Source organism: Hordeum vulgare, chromosome 3H (genome assembly GCF_904849725.1).
Source record: "Hordeum vulgare subsp. vulgare chromosome 3H, MorexV3_pseudomolecules_assembly, whole genome shotgun sequence".
NCBI lineage: Eukaryota > Viridiplantae > Streptophyta > Magnoliopsida > Poales > Poaceae > Hordeum > Hordeum vulgare.
The window spans coordinates 239,096,546-239,113,897 of NC_058520.1; the positions used below are offsets into that span (position 1 = coordinate 239,096,546).

At 51.6% G+C, this 17,352-nt stretch overlaps 1 protein-coding gene across 1 annotated transcript in view; it reads right to left on the reverse strand.

Moving 5' to 3' along the window:
- Positions 1–3,014: 3,014 nt before the first annotated feature.
- LOC123443592 (kinesin-like protein KIN-13A) overlaps positions 3,015–17,352 on the reverse strand; it is a 42,927-nt gene continuing 28,589 nt past the window's right edge. Inside the window, exon 12 of the mRNA XM_045120033.1 lies at positions 3,015–3,817. Within this exon, the coding sequence (XP_044975968.1) occupies positions 3,635–3,817 (183 nt within the window). The 3' untranslated portion in view covers positions 3,015–3,634. The remainder of the gene's footprint in view (positions 3,818–17,352) is intronic.

Sequence of the window (17,352 nt, forward strand, 5' to 3'; positions counted from 1 at the left end):
ACATGAACAACAAAGGGAAAGTAAGATACATGGTAAAGTTCATCCCAAATCCCATAGGGAGATGATGTCTTGAATCCGTGATGTATCTTCCCTCGAAAGGGGCCTTGACATCCACTAGGGATCTTCTCTCATGGAGGTCATCTCCATGGGAAAGGAGGTAGTGGAAGGAACAATGCTCAACTAGTCTTGAGCTAAACCATTCTAACCCTAGAAATGAGGAGGGGAATGTCAGTTTATAGTCCAAGGCGATATGGGGGTGAGAGAGGGAGATACATGGGCCTTGGCCCGGTGGTGCATGCGTGCACAAGCTGGATGTCTGGGCTGGACGCTGGATGTTTGGCCCTTCAAAAGATGCCGAATGTCCGGGGAGATAGGACGGATGTACGATCGAAGGTTGGCCCAATTCGTGTAGATTGTGTAGTCTTTGGGACGGATTTCCGGGCAGGGGACGGATGTCGGGCGGAGCCGGATGTCCATCCGTTGTAGCTACATCACGCGCTGCTCTTTGGCATCTAACTTGGACTTGCTGTCGTCGGATATCCGACCGTTGTAGCGCCTGACTCTTCTTCCTTCTCCTTGCTTCGCTCTCGCCCAAAGCGTGGCCTTGGTCCTTGGGCTCTTCATGGTGTCCTCTGATGCAACTGAGTATACACAAGGTTTGCACTTGAGGTAGCATACATGTCTCGAGTGAATTAAAAGAGGGAGCAGTTAGGAGCGAGTTCATCTTATGTCCAATGGCACTTGGGGTTTGGGGAGTAGTCGGAGTGTACATGGGACAATGTCTGCACTTGATGTAGCATACATGTCTCGAGTGAATTGAAGGAGGAAGCACTTAAGAGGGAGTTCACCTTATGTCCAATGGCACTTAGGGCTTAGGGAGTAGTCATAGTGTACATGGGGATGACCGTAGGATGCTTCGCATCATCGTTGCTTGCTACATACTTGACTTCATTTGCTCTTTCTATTGTGTTGAGTGTCACACTATCTTCACTGCACCATATGCATATTATGTTTGGTTTGTATTAAACTCGACGCATGTGTTTAGACATTTCATTCTCTTTGGTGTTGTGACTGATTCTTATGCCTAGCATAGATCATTTGTTCAGCACTTTGTGCATGTTTGCTATGACTTTGTCGTAGATGCTTGTTCACTTGTCATGCATATTGACATCACTACCTCACATTTGCATAATTGGCCCCTTAGCATGATATTGATTCTTGGCCATGATTATGATGTCGTTGATTGTGCTCAAATTAAGGATTGTAGTGTGCCACAGCCCTTTGTCACACTATATGCTATGCATGATGACGACGGTTTTTAGGTGAATCACCACTTCAATGCTTGGTTTTGCACTAACGCTAACCACATTTGTTTTTCAAAGTGTTTGTTGTCTTGAGAGTGCCCACTCCGAGCTTCAAGATGATGAGTATTTGGTGATCGTCCACTTTTACACTGCGACACTATCTTTTTCCCATGGTGATTTGGTTTCTGATCCAAGTACTGATCTTTCCCAATGCCTTGTTTGGTTTGAGCCTAATCCACGTGTATCAGCAGGGTCCTCATCTCGATCCACGTGTATTAGCCCAAACGGGGAATAAATCCCGGTTGATGCCCAAAGGCTTGTTTGGTTTAGCTGGGGCATGGATGTTCCACGGCTCAATCCACCCTCTTCCACTCTAATCCATGGTGTAAAAAGGAATCGCCCTCCACACGTGGAAGAAATCCACGACAATTGACTGCAGTAGCGAGAGGGATTGGTGACAGGATGGGTGACAACCCAATCCACGCGCTGATCGAATCCACTAGGGGATTGATTCCCTGATAACCAAACAAGGCCCAAGGGGGAGGAGATGATGCAGAGCATCCTATGGACATCGCCAAGTCAAGAGTCCATTTAACAAGTGGCATGTGTGACATTTGCTTCACATACATAAAGGTGAATCATCTTCTTTATACGTGTTCACTTGACCCCTTCGAGGATGGTATACTACTTGGCACTCCTCTCGTGTGCATACATAGGTACTGATGGAGCTTCACGGATGACGATGAGGAGTGTGAGCGCAAATTACACTTACACCATGTGCGAGGGAAGCATGGAAGAGAATACGGGAGCAGGAACGAGAGGAAGTGCAAGTCCACTCCCAAACAATCCGGCCGATGCGAGGACCATCTGGACCCCCGCGTGGATCATCGGGCTACCGCAACAAAATGCAACCAAAACTTCACCGCAAATTCAAATCGTTTGGGACCACTCCTGAATCATATGGAAGATGTCCAGATCATTCGACCCTGCCTGTGTACATGACGGGCCACTTGGCCTTACATCCCTACCTAATTTACACCTTCACCCCTAGCACCTTATATAGACCTCCTTCTCCTCATTGTTAGGGTTAGCTAAGATTAGAACTACACTAGGGCTTAACTCATGTACATCCCCTTGTGGGATCTCTCCCACGAAGATCAAGACCTACATGTGACAGGATCCTAAGGGGTTCAAGGACTCTTCATGGGAAGATCCATCCATGGATTCAAGACCCATCTCTCCTAGAGATTTGGATGAACTACCTTGTATCTTTATTTCCTTTGTTGTTCTTGAATCTTGATGCTTGTGATTTGAGGAATACTTAGTGTAAACTTTGTCAAGTGTTTCCCATTTGATTTTTTCATGTTTTCCCATCATGTTCTTCACATTTCTCCTCGAAATCACCTTTCAATTCGTGAAAATCATGACAAAATCATCCACTAGAGTTTCACCCTACACCACTCTTTCAATTCGTGAACATCAGGACGAGATGATCAACTAGAGTTTCACCCTACATCACTTGGCGCCACCACACCTCTCTACACGGGCGCCACGCAAGTGCAGGGCACAACAAGGTGCAAGGTGTGGCAAGGCGCAAAGGCCCGATGAGGTGCAGGCGCGTAGCAAGGAAGAAGTTGGGATCACATCAAATTCGAAATTCAAATGAGCAAGGTATAAATGACTATTCACACTGTTTTGAGAGAGATCAAAAAACACAAAAACATCTTATATTGAGTTACAAAGGGATAATAATACTCAAGTACTCAACAAATTCCTTAACAAGCATTCCAACATGAAATCTATGGTACTCCATCGGTTTTGAGAATCTACATGCAGTGTAACTAAATTTACTCAACTAAAAAATCATACTAGCCAGTTGAATGCACAAGCTAAATCCACCGTCCAAACGGCAAACCATGTTTCAGTTGATATAGCCACCTGGTCAGTTGAATGCACAAGCTTAACTCCTGAAGATCTTACCACAATGCTACCTTTCTTGTTTACACGCAATACAACAATCGTTTCTATGCTGCCAAGGTACAAGTATAATTTTCTCATCTTTAAACACCAGTTAAACTATATTCATTCAAAAAGAAAGTGGCAAGAATCACAAATCATGCCACCACCGGATTTATTTATTTTTTGAAACAACCCTTTGAGGAAAAGAGAAAAATGAGCAAACTGAGAAACCCACAAAACCAAAAGCCTGCACGACTCCATTTGCTACTCATTCCCGGGTTCTCATGTGGGAGATCAGAATAAAACATACCTCCCGCTCATGGCTCCTTGCAATTCATGACATGCCAAATGGTTTTATATTTTCGGTTAACCTATCTTGATGGTTTCTTACGGGTAAGGATCTCCTCTTCTTTGAGGCGCTGTTGAAACCTTGCTAAGCGTGCCTGGAGACTGACCAAGCCAGACGCCTTCCGTGAAAGGAGAAAATTCAGTTGTGCCACATAATTGCCAATAAGGCTACCTGGTTGGTCAACTTCGGCTAAGAGGTTCATCTCCTGCAACACAACGGCAAGTGGTGTTAACCAATCATGTAGTGTTGAAATAACTGCAAAACTTTGACTAGTGTTAAGCGTGATCATCTGTAATCAGTGAAAAAAAATGTTTGAAGGTACATAATTTGTAACTCCAGTGGTTGCATTACAAGTTGATGTTTGGCTAAATAAGATTAGATCTATAGTAAGTAATGGTATGAGAAGAGTGTAACAGCTTGTACCCAATGGAACAATTATAGTCGGATGATTTCATAACTGTTGCATAACAAAGAGATGGGAGGTAAGCAGCAAATATTAGATTTGCTTTTATATAAGAACTCAATTAAATTGACGCGGACATTCTTACCATTGTTACACCCACAACCCTGCCACTACACATGTTAGGTTCTAGATAAACAAGGACCAATCCCTAGAGCTCGTGCACGCCAATTAAATTATTAGGTACTTTCCTTTCTCAGAACTACTAATATTGATGAGAATATGATGTTGCCTAAATAGATATGTTTGTATTTGCTATGAAGGGCCTAGCATGCACAAGATTGATGAGCATTGCAGAATGATCAAACATGGAGATGAAGGCGCATATTCCAGGACTTTCATCGAAGATGAAGGTGAGCGCAGCATCAGTCACACTGGAAGTGGGATCGTAAAAGTCTACTCCACCCAAATCGATAGCGATCTTTCATCGAAGATCGGGACACCCTTGCCCTTGTTACAAAATATACTATATGACTACTCTCCCTAGGATTGGAGGCCTCACAATCAATTGAGGTCTTCAATTGGAATTTGGTCATCCGATTTTGAACGGGTCAACAATTTATCAAACCCTTTCATTTAATTTTTTATACAATACACTATGCTTCCAAATTTTTATATCTTCACAATTAATTGAGGCTTCAATTTAGACTTTGGTCACCCGATTTTTGACCAGGTCAGCAATTTCTCAAAGAGCTCTTCTATTTAATTATTTTAATTCTCTATGCTTAGTAATTTTAAAACTGTATTCAATTTTGGATTTGGTTTATGATTTTGATCGGGCCAACGATTTTTCAAATCAATCAACATCAACTGGCATATAAAATCATGTCAACCCCTCGCAGACTCCTATCACCCATACGAAAGCGTCACCTAGTGATACTATAGCACGAATATAGTATATGCAACCAACGATGAAAAAATATCTCCACATAAACATGGGTTCATTAGCGGATAACAAAGAATCACACCGTGAAAGACCCACCAAATAACTGCATTATAAATAAACGTAAAACACACTCCATCGTCTGCCACACCGGCCAAACTAAATACTCCATCAGTTTCAATATACAAGGGTTATTAGTTTTTGGAAAGTCAAACTTCTTTAATTTTGACCAAGTTCAGAGCTAAAAATATGAACATCCACAATATTAAACAAAAAATATGAAAATTCATTTCATGATGAATCTAATAACACCGATTTGATATTATGAAATTTGATATATTTTTCTATAAATTTGATCAAACTTAGAAAGGTTTGACTTTTCAAAAAAGTAATACACCATATAATTTGAAATAGAGTGGGTAAAGAAATTTAAGAATCCTAACAGATTCAACAGCGCAACAAAGCAGCACAACCCTTCTAGTATATATGAACTATTGTTTGATCATGCAGAAGGGGAGCCTTGGCGCGGCAGTAAAGCTGTTGTGACCATGAGGTCACGGGTTCAAGTCCTGCAAACAGCCTCTTGCAGAAATGTAGGGAAAGGCAGGGTACAAAAGACCTAAAGTGGTCGGACCCTTCCGGGGGACCCTGCACAAGCGGGAGCAACGTGCACGGGGCTGCCCTTTATTGCTTGATCATGCAGAAGTTATACAACCTCTCAGCCAGCGATGTTTCTTTCAGTATCAAGGTTACAACATTTAGCCAGGGACCCGAAAAGTAGCCCGTGAACTAAGAGATATTCAAGCACAACTGGCACCAAACATTTCTGATCATTGACTGCCTGACTAGTTGAGACAGCTGTCAGGCATTTTTTAGTTTGATCTTCTATGCAAACACGCATACAATGCTTGACAAGACTGTAATAAGCCCAATTACAGTTAGTGAACTGTTTATGTATCTAGTCAAGTGAAATTACTGTGTCCAGTCCTGTTCATATGGCAGGGCAGCACTACTCATGTCAGTGGTATGCCTAATGGTGCACCATTAGTTGGAAATCGAACACAGAATAACCAGTTCCCTTGTTATTTAGCTTTATTCCCTTATATAGGCACCAACGCCGATGGGCTGTTCGCGACACCAATTCCATTACCCGTGCTCTCGGCCATTGCAGCCCTGGTTGATCGTGAGATCCCTACAAGCTTGCAGGCCTCGACCGCCACTGCGACGCGTACAGAAATGACCGCCGCGTCATATAGGCCGCACCCGCTGCACCCTCCGTCGATCTTATGTTCATGGATCACAACCTTAGAATTGTAGCTTGCGCATTCGGCACACAGCCATACGATCGCTGTTGGACACCACTTCCGCATCCATTGTATGCCTACAAGAAACAAAAATGGCGTTGATTTGCTCGTCTGTTGTCCTCGAGACGCTAGGCTATGAGTTTGATGATTATACGTATCTCCCGGCACAAGGTACCCGGGGTGGCATATTGCTCGCTTGGAAGAGCCGGGCTGTGACCATCACGGACCCGATGTTCGCCACAAACGCCCTCACGGACAAGTTACCGACATCCTCCGGCACGCCCTGGTGGCTTTCTGTGGTATACGGCCCTCAGAAAGATGCCGACAAGATCGCCTTATTGCAGGAGCTTCGCGACATACACACAGACTGCCCAGGGCCTTGAATGTTATGCGGGGACTTCAACATGATACTGCACGATGAAGATAAGAACTGCGGAAACTTGCACCGCCGCATGATGGGCAGATTTCGCCGCGTCGTCAATGACCTCGCTTTGAAGGAAATATATCTCAACGGTCGACGATTCACGTGATCGAACGAACAGTCACCACCAACCCTGGTGCACCTAGACCGCGTGCTCTGCACCTCGGACTGGGAGGATGCGCATGGAAGCTGTCATCTGCGCTGCCTCGCCTCCGTCATGTCGGATCACTGCCCCCTCCTCCTCGACTGCTCGCCCACGCATGCGGCACACCGGCGCTTCCACTTTGAGGATTATTGGCTCAGGTTGGATGGGTGAATTGGATGGGTTTCACGACAAGGCGGACGCCACTTGGGGCTCGGTGCATGACACGGACCCCTTCCGTCGGCTAATGCTACGGCTCCAAGCCACGGCCCGCAAGTTGACGAGCTGGAGCACCAAATCCAAAGGGAACATCTGGGACAAGATGGTCATCTCCAGGGAGCTGATCTCACGCTTTGACAAGGCCCAGGAGGACCGCGTGCTCTCCCCTGCTGAAGGTTGGCTGCGCAAGCAACTTAAGATCACCTATCTTGGGCTCGTTTCCTTGGAGCGCACCATTGCGAGGCAACGCGCAAGAATCGCTTCCCTTAAAGACGGTGACGCCAACACAATGGTCTTCCACCGGCAATGCTCTTTTTGCCGGTAAAAGAACCACATATTCAGCCTCACCGTGGATGGCAACGTGATCACAGACCAGGAGGGGATGGCACATGCAGCCTTCTCACACTTCGAGGAGCTGCTCGGCTCCCCTGCCCCCCGCGACCACTTGATGGACTTGTCGCAGCTCATTGTATCATGCGACCTGACTGGCCTCGCCACACCATTCAGCCACGAGGAGATTTGGGACGCTGTCAAACGCCTCCCAGCCCGAAAAGCACCTAGACACGACGGGCTTACAGCTGAGTTCTTGCGGGCATGTTGGGACATAGTACGGCAGGATTTTCTTGATGCCTCCCAGCAGCTCTTTGAGCTGCGCGGCCGCGTTTCAGCAAACTAAATTAGGCCCTCCCGACCCTGCTTCCGAAGCGCGCCGACGCCTGCCAGCTTCGTGACTACCGCCCGATCTGCCTCATACACATTGTGGCCAAGGTTTTCACGAAAGTGATCTCGCCGCGTCTTGCCCCAAGACTTGGAGAATTGGTAAGCCGCAACCAGAATGCATTCATCCCAGGGCGGAGTCTCCATACAACTTCGTCCTCATCAGGCAATCGATGAAGCAGCTGCACCAGCTCGCTTCCCTGCAAGTCATGTTTAACTGGACCTAACGTGGGCTTTCGACTCCCTATCCTGGCCCTTCTTGTTTGAGGTGCTCCGCCAATACGGTTTTGGGATGCCAATACGGTTTTGGGCCTCGATTTCGAGAGTGGATCGCAATCTTACTCACCAACTCGAGCACCGGGATCATTCTCAATGGAGAGCCAGGGCCGCCTATATGGCACCGACGCGGGCTACGCCAAGGGGACCCGTGTCTCCGCAACTCTTTGTGTTTGTCGTGGACATCCTTGGCCGCCTCATCCGCCGCGCCCACAATTGTGGCATCCTACGACAGCTGCACCCACGACGGAACATCTCGGTTATCTCACTACACGCCGACGACGTCATGCTATTCTGCCATGCCACATCGGACGACATGGAGGCCATCAAGGGCATCCTCACCCTGTTTGGCAACACCAGCGGCCTACGAGTCAACTATGCAAAGAGCTCGGCCACCATCATGCATGGAGACCCTGACGCGACCACGATGATCACCCAAATGGGATGCACGGTGGTAGAGCTCCCCATCACCTACCTGGGCATTCCATTGACGTTGAGACGCCCCACGGCCGCTCAGCTCCAGCCACTTGTCGACTCGGTGGCTGCGAGGCTGCCGACATTGAAGGCATGGCTCATGAACAAGGTTGGAAGACTCACATTCTTTAAATCGGTACTCAACGCTATCCCGGTTCACCAAATGCTGGCATTTGCCCCCCCCCCAAAGAAAACTCTCAAGCAACTAGAGAAGATCCAGATAGGCTTTCTGTGGGCCGGCCACGTCGTGGCCAATGGCGGGCACTGCCATGTCAATTGGCCCCATGTGTGCCGCCCGATTGAGTACAAGTGGCCTGGGGATCCGAGACCTAGAGCGCGTCGGGCTGGCACTCCGACTTCGATGGTTGTGGTACGCCCGCACCAATGAAGACCGCGCATGGCAAGGACTCGACCTACAATTCTCCTATGAGTGAGCGTTATCCTTCCCATCCACTTCCATGGTCATTGTGTTAAACACCTGAAATACATATCAGGTTAAGATAGATACATATCAGGTTAAGATAGATCTAGAGATATACCAATGGTTGTTTAAACTCTGATCTGATCCTAACCGATGTAGCTTATCTCTTCCTTTCTTTCTTCTCCTCCAAGATGTATCTCAATCTTGTACGCGTATTCAGATTCGCCCCCCGCATATATAACACGCAGCTGTCTCCCATGATGGGTAATACTTTTCCGCCAACGCACATGGTAATCAGAGCCTTCCTACTTCCCATCTAGCCACCCTCGATTCCAATCGTGCCAAAGCTATGTCTTCCTCCTCCGGCGCCTCTCATCCTAGCCTCAGTGGGCAGGTTATTGAGAAACTCTCCCACACGAATTGCGTGCTATGGCGCACACAGATCACGCCACAGTTGCGTGGCACCGGTGTCTTCGGCTACGTCGACGGCACCGCGCCGGAGCCGACCAAGCATCTCGTCGTCAAGGACAAAGACGGCAAAGAGAACTTCGAGCCCAACCCTCTCCACCCTATCTGGGTCCGGGAGGATCAGCAGGTCCTTGGCTACCTGCTGAGCAACCTCTCCAAAGAGGTGCTCGTCACGGTTACCAAGGTCACCACCGCGCAGGCACTCTGGATGACGCTGGCGAGCATGTACTCGTCGCAGTCGTTGAGCCGTGTCAACAACATCCGTACCTCGCTCATCAATGCGCAGAAGGGTAACCAGTCCGCCGCCGCCTACTTCGCCTCCATACGGGGCCTTGCTGACGAGCTGGCCGCGGCCGGCAAACCCATCCAGGATGATGAACTCATCTCCTACATCCTCCATGGGCTGGACCTGGACTACCAACCTCTGGTCTCGGCCCTCGATGCCCGTGTCAGCCCCGCCTCCCTCGATGAGATCTTCTCCATGCTCAACAACTTCGACCAACGCATGGCGCGGTTCCACGGTGCAGGTGGCAGCAACTTCAAGTCTTCTGCAAACGCTGCCTCTCGTGGCCACGGTGGTGGCTCTCGCTCTCGTGGCACTGCACGTGGTAAGGGGAGGACCAACCGCGGTGGCGGCGGATGTTCCAACAACACGGGCCGTCGCGGTGGTGGTTCTGGCTGAGCTCGCCGTGACATGCCGCGCTGCCAGATCTGCGGTAAGCCGGGCCACACAGCAAAAGATTGCTGGTACCACTACGATGAAGACGAGGACTCCCAAGAGGACGACAAGTTCGCTGCAGCGGCCGACGGCTCCTATGGCATCGACACCAACTGGTATGTCGAGAGCGGGGCTAGCAACCACATCACCAACGAACTCGAGAAGGTGACCATGAAGGAAAGGTATCGTGGAAAAGATCAAATCCACACAACCAATGGAGAAGGTATGCAGATAGCTCACGTTGGTCATTCAAGTTTTAGTACCCCTCGTCGTAAAATTCATCTCAAAAGAATTATGCATGTCCCTAGTGCCGCTAAAAACCTCCTTTCTGTCCATCGTATTGCCATTGACAATCATGTCTTCCTCGAATTTCATCCCTATTTCTTTTTGATCAAGGATCAGGCAACGAAGAAAATCCTATATCGAGGTAGATGTGTTCGAGGACTCTATCCGTTGATCCCGGCGTCTCCAAGATTCAATAAACAAGCCTACGGTGTTGTCAAGCTCTCGTCAGCACTGTGGCATGATAGGCTAGGGCATGCTTCTTTTTCGTTAGTTGAAAGATTACTCAGGAAAAGTAAACTCCCGTTTGTTGGTGAGTATAATGAAACTGTTTGTGATTCCTGTCAAAGAGCTAAGAGTCATCAGTTACCATACTCTATATCCACTAGTGTTTCTACAAAACCCTTGCAACTCATTTTTTCTGACGTTTGGGGTCCTGCTCCTAACTCTGTTGGTAGACACACCTATTATGTCAGTTTCATTGATGACTTTAGTAAGTTCACCTGGATCTATCTTCTTAAACGACGATCCGATGTGTTTCAAGTTTTCCAAAACTTTCAAGCTCTTGTTGAACGCAAGTTTGCCAGCAAGATCATTGTTGTCCAATCTGGTTGGGGAGGAGAGCATGAGAAATTAAATTCCTTCTTCCAAACCCTTGGCATCTCACATCATGTGTCCTGCCCTCATGTACACCAACAAAACGGGTCTGCCGAATGGAAACATAGGCACATTGTTGAGGTCGGCCTTGCTCTTCTCGCAGGAGCCTCTATGCCTCTCAAATTCTGGGATGAAGATTTCCTCACGGCTGTTCATATCATTAATATACTTCTTAGCCATTTCATCAACAATGAAATTCCTTTAGAAAAGCTTCTCCATGAAAAACCAGACTACAAATCTCTTCGTGTTTTTGGATGTGCCTGCTGGCCAAACCTTCGTCCCTGCAATAAACACAAACTCATGTTTCGCTCTATACAATGTGTCTTCCTTAGCTACAGTCCCCAACACAAAGGTGTCAAATGTTTAGACGTCTCTACAGGTCGTGTCTACATATCTCGCGACGTTGTTTTTGACGAAACTAAATTTCCCTTTGCTGATCTTCATCCTAATGCTGGTGCGCTCCTTCGCGAAGAAATTCTTCTTTTACCTTCACATCTCACCGGTATTACTCAAGGGGGAAATAATATTGATGATCAACTGTTGACTAATTCTGCTAATACCTTGCATGAGATTACTGATGAAACAGGGATTCCCAGCGCCAAAACTGCAGAAAACAGCGCCCCAATCGGACGTTATTTCATGTGTCCCGGACCGGGAGACAGATCCTCCTCAGGATCACCACGCCGCCAGCAAATCGGATCCTCCTTGGGATCTGCAGCCCCAGGTGCAGGCGCAAGCGCTGCGGCTGACACAAGTCTGTCCCCTGCCGGCTGCGGTGGGACTTCAGCGCCGCACCCATCGTCGTCTGCCACGAGGCGTCGTCCAGTTGCCTCAGGCGACAGACGCTACCACGACCAACCCATCTGCTACAAGCGGCGGTTGCCAGGCTGCTCCAGCGGTTCTGATCCTGGTGCGGGGTACAGTACAGACGCGCCATCATTGGAGAATGATGGGCCGGTCCAAAGGCTGGGATCCTCGGCACCTGTCACAGATGCCGTTGGACAATTGGCTGGTGCAGGAAATCCAGCCGAGGCTGATCCTGATACACAGCCTGGTGGATCCTCTACGGCCACAGACTCACTATACCATCACCACGCCGCACACGTTTGCAAAAGGGAGTAACAAAACCCATAAATTACAACGTATAACCAAATATGGTATGGTCTGTTCTACAGGTGAACCAGGTGAACCAACTACGGTTGAAGAAGCACTTGGTGATGAAAGATGGAAGAAAGCTATGCATGATGAATACATGGCGCTTCAGAAAAATAAAACATGGCACTTGGTTCCTCCACAGCAAGGTAAAAATTTGATTGATTGCAAGTGGGTGTTCAGAATTAAAAGAAAGTCTGATGGAACCATTGATCGTTATAAAGTTAGGCTTGTTGCAAAAGGTCTTAAGCAGAGATATGGCATAGATTATGAAGACACTTTTAGTCCAGTCGTAAAAGCTGCCACTATTCGTCTTGTTTTGTCTATTGCTATGTCCAGAGGCTGGAGTCTTAGGCAGCTAGATGTGCAGAACGTGTTTCTTCACGGTGTTCTGAAAAAGGAAGTGTACATGAAGCAACCTCCTGGGTTTGAAAGTAAAAGTACTCCATCTTATGTGTGCAAGCTTGATAAAGCTTTGTATGGGTTGAAACAGGCTCCAAGAGCATGGTACTCTCGTCTCTGTCATAAAATGCAGACACTTGGGTTTGTTCCTTCTAAATCTGACACCTCGTTGTTTATTTACAACAAGTCCAACACATGCATATTTGTCCTCATATATGTTGATGACATCATTGTGACAAGCTCATCAAATGAAGCAATCAGAGGGCTCTTAAAGGATTTGAGTGCAGATTTTGCCTTGGAAGGACCTTGGAGACTTGCACTTCTTCCTTGGAACTGAGGTGAAGAGACACAAGGGTGGACTTCATCTCTCTCAAGAAAAGTATGCAACTGATCTGGTAAACAAGGCTGGTTTGGCAAATTGTAAGCCCTCACCTACTCCACTCCATTATCCAGCTCAGAAAAATTGTCTCTCATGGAAGGAACACTCTTGAATCAAGAGGATAGCACAAAATACAGAAGCTTAGTAGGGGCATTACAATATCTCACCCTTACTAGACCTGATATTTCCTTTGTTGTTAACAAAGTTTGTCAGTTTCTTCATGCTCCTACAACTGTGCACTTTTACTGCTGCGAAACGCATAGTCAAATATGTCAAAAACACCTTGAGCATTGGTCTAAACTTCAACAAGTCACCCTCTACTCTCGTTAGTGCCTTTTCTGACTCTGACTGGGCAGGATGCTTGGATGACAGACAGTCAACTGGTGGATTTGCTGTATTTTTTGAACCTAATTTGATATCATGGTGTGCTAGAAAACAGGCCACTGTCTCAAGATCAAGCACAGAGGCAGAATATAAAGCATTGGCAAATGCTACAACAGAGATAATATGGGTTCAATCTATGCTAAGGGTTTGTTCGGTTAATCCCTTCCACGAGGGGATTGGAGAGGATTGGAGGGGATTGACGTGGAATTTGACTTGCAGGGGATTTAATCCCTCCCAATCACCTCCAAACCCCTTCGAATGTGAAGGAACCGAACAAGGCCTAAAGGAACTTGGGGTGAAAACTAAACAAGCTCCTTGTCTATGGTGTGACAATCTTGGTGCAACCTATCTCTCTGCAAATCAGGTCTATCATGCTCGAACAAAACATATAAAGAGAATAGTAAAATAGGAAAAAACAGTAGCAGAATACGAAGATGCGACTGGGGCAAATGGCTCCGCTCCGCTCCTGCTCCGCCCCCGCCCCCCGCGCCTAGCCTAGCCTAACCTCGCCGCCCACCGCCACCGCTCGCGCCAGCGCTCCGCCCTGCTCCTCCCTCTCAGGGCCCACGTGATGGCCGCCCGCGCCGCCGCCGACCTCGCCGACTCCCGAGAGACCTCCGGCGAGCGCGTCTCCTACGGGGAGCACTGGAGCAGCTCGGAGGGAGAATCCTCGTCGAGATCGTACAGCGACGTCGCGCGCTCGCTCCCCACAGGACTGCCGGCCACCGCCGCCCCCAGGCGCGTCGCGGCAGCCCCCGGACGCGCCGCGCCCGCTCCCCGTCCCGCGGTGCAGGACCGCCTCGGCCCCCGCTCGGAGGTGCGCCGCGCGACGAGTGGGCCGGTGCTCGACGCGGACGGGTTTCAGCAGCCCCGTCGCAGGCACCCCCACCGCCGCCCGTGCCGTGGTGCTCCGTCCTGCCCGGCATCCCCGCAGCTCCGCCGCAGTCCGTCCCCGGAGGAGGTCGCCGGCCTCTGTTTCCGTTGCCTCGACCCCAGGCACCACGTGCGCGACTGCCCCAATGACGTCCGGTGCCGCCACTGCCTCGGCTCCGGCCACGCCTCGCGCGCCTGTGGCGGCCGTCGCGCCGCCGACGCGGCTCGACAGCCCGCGCGCACGGACGCCGCGCAGCACCACGCCAAGGACGCCCCCAGGCCGCAACCGCGCGCGCAAGCGGCCGCGGCCGCGCTACTCCCGCCTCGCGGCATGGTCGCCAGGATTCCCCCCGCCGTGCAGCCACGCGCCGCTCCCCCGGCGTCGGCTCTCCTCCCGGCTCCACCTGCCCCGTCGGCCGCTGATAGCCCCGCGCGTGTTATCATGGCGCAAACGACGGAGATGGACGATGCGGAGCTCGTCCTTGCCCGCGCCATGGTGGCCACCATCACGGGCAACCGGCCGCGTGTTTCTCCCGCCGAGGTGGCCGAGCTGCTCCTGAGCTCGCTGGACCTCGCCGAGGGCGACTTCACCGTGCACGCGCACCACCCAGAAGACTTTCTCATCATCTTCTCCTCCGTGGCCACCATGCGCCGGCTCAATGGAGAGCACCTCCTCTGCTCGCCGCGCTTTGCCCTCTCCCTGCGGCCTTGGTGCAAGCTGGCACATGCCACCGCAGATGATCTCGGGTATCGCGTCGAGCTGGAGCTCCGCGGAATCCCTGCTCATGCGTGGCATCTCTCCGTGGCTGAACATGTGCTGGGATCGAGCTGCTGGATCGAACGGTTGCACCCCCGCACGCGGTCGCGAGACGATCTCGCCGTCTTTCGTCTGTCCGGCCGCACCCACGACCCCGCAGGCATCCGGCGCGCCGTGGTGCTGGCCATCGTCGAGCAGCTCCCGGCCCGCGTGCCCTCGGAAGTCCCGGCCGTCAGAACCCTGTCCTACCCCGTCTCCATCGAGCTTACCAGGGCGGAGCGCATCAGGGCAGCGTCGGTTGATCTTCAGGCAACCGGAGGGCCGGCAGGTGACGATGCAGGCGAGGGCAGCAGGCGCGGCCAGGGCAATGGTCAAGGCCCGGCCCCAGGCCGCGCGCGCCGTCGCGGCCGCAAGCGAAGACGTGCCGACGAGGCCCCGGCCAGCCGTGCAGATGGCATGGCCATCGACGCGCCGGCATGGCGAGTGCGCCGCCCAGGCCGTGCAGACGGTACGGCCATGGCGGCCTCTTGGCCTGACGTGGCGGCGCCGCAGAGTGGCCCCCGTCCAGCCAGACTGGGCATGCTGGCCTGGCCCAGGCAGCAGGGACCCACGTACCGTCGTCACCACGTCAACAAAGCAGAGGGAGACCGCGTCACCAGCCTGCAAAAGGGAGGTTCGTCGGGGGCCCGCGCGCACCTACCTGTGCAGCCCTCGGACTGCGGCAGATCGGACCCATCTTCGGCGACAGCTGGCATGCAACTTGTGGCTGGAGACGCCCCAATCCTCCCTGCCGTTTCAAATCCCCGCGCCCCCACCACGACCAGCGCCATCCCGCCCGAGACAGCGCGTGCCCTCGCACCGAAGGCTGATTCGCTCGGGGCCACCACGGCTTCGGCTGAGATCACGTTCGCCAGCCTTCTGCCAAATCCCCAGCCAGACCTGCAAAACGCGCCGGTCTCGCCTGCTGCCCGGTCGGGCCAAAGCGGCGCAACACTCCCCGCGGCGCGGGCCCCGCCTGACGTCTCGGATCAGACGCCGCGGGCCAACGCGGGCAGCGCGTCGCCACGCGCGGGAACACCCTCAACGCAGTCACCGCCGGACAGCGCGGGCTTCGACCCGTCATGCGGGGGAATCCTGGCCATCACCGCCGTTCCGCCAGATTTGGCTCCTGGGCCCCCGCCCACATGCCAGCCCACAGGGACGTCCACTGTTGTTCAGAACTCCCCTGGGCCAGCCTCTGCTGGGCAGCCCTCCCCTCGGCCCACCCCTGCAGCGTCTGGCGAAGCCCCAGGCCGGCATGACCCAGCACCGATTACCATCCTGCAACGGCCCGCTCGTCCAGTTCGTGATGGTCCTGCTGTCGTGCCGCGCGCTTCTGCGCCGTGCCGGTTCGCCTCTCCTCCGATCACCTTGCGACGACCTCGCAGCCGGCCAGCACCGGATCCTCCCTCCTGGACGCTGGGGCAATTTCTATCTGCAGCCACGAAGCAGCTCGATGCAGCTCTGCCATCTCCAGGAAAGCGCCAGCGACCACCCCTGAACTTCAGCCCACGGCGAGGGCGGTCGGCTTCTGCTCACACAGCGGCGGCAACGCCGCCAAGGGCCGAGAGGCGCGCCCAAGTGCAGATCCTCCGCACCCTCGGCATCGTCGGCATCAACCAGCCCATCTCCGCTGCGGCGATGAAAGCCTACGACGATCTATTTGCCATGCCACTACAGATGTCGGTACTGCAGGCTATCGCGGCCCTCGTCGACAGAGAGATTCTGGCATGCCTGACGGCTGCTCGCAACGATGTTGCCGCCTGCACGAGTTAGCGGCGCCGCTCGTCACACGTCGAATCCTTGTTCATGGATCATGGCCTGCAGATTGTAGTTTGGAATGTTAGAGGCCTCAACTCACGCGCTAGGCGTTGTGCGATTCGTTCGCTCCTCTGTACCACCCGCGCATCCATTGTATGCCTGCAAGAAACTAAGATGGCTTTGATCTCGTCCTCTGTTGTGCTGGAAACGTTGGGGTCTGAGTTTGATGGGTCAACCTACCTCCCGGCCGATGGCACGCGTGGCGGCATTCTCCTGGCTTGGAAGACCAGGGCTGCCACACTCTCTGACCTCCAGTTCACGCAGCACGCGGTGACTGCGAAGGTGCGCGCGCCCAATGGTAACCCCTGGTGGCTTACCACGGTCTACGGGCCGCAAAGCGACCAGGACAAACTACTATTCCTCCAAGAGCTGCGCGACATTCGCGATACCAACCCCGGTCCATGGATGTTGTGTGGGGACTTCAACTTGATATGTCATGCCTCGGACAAAAGTTCGGGCAACGTGAACCACCGCATGATGGGCAGATTTCG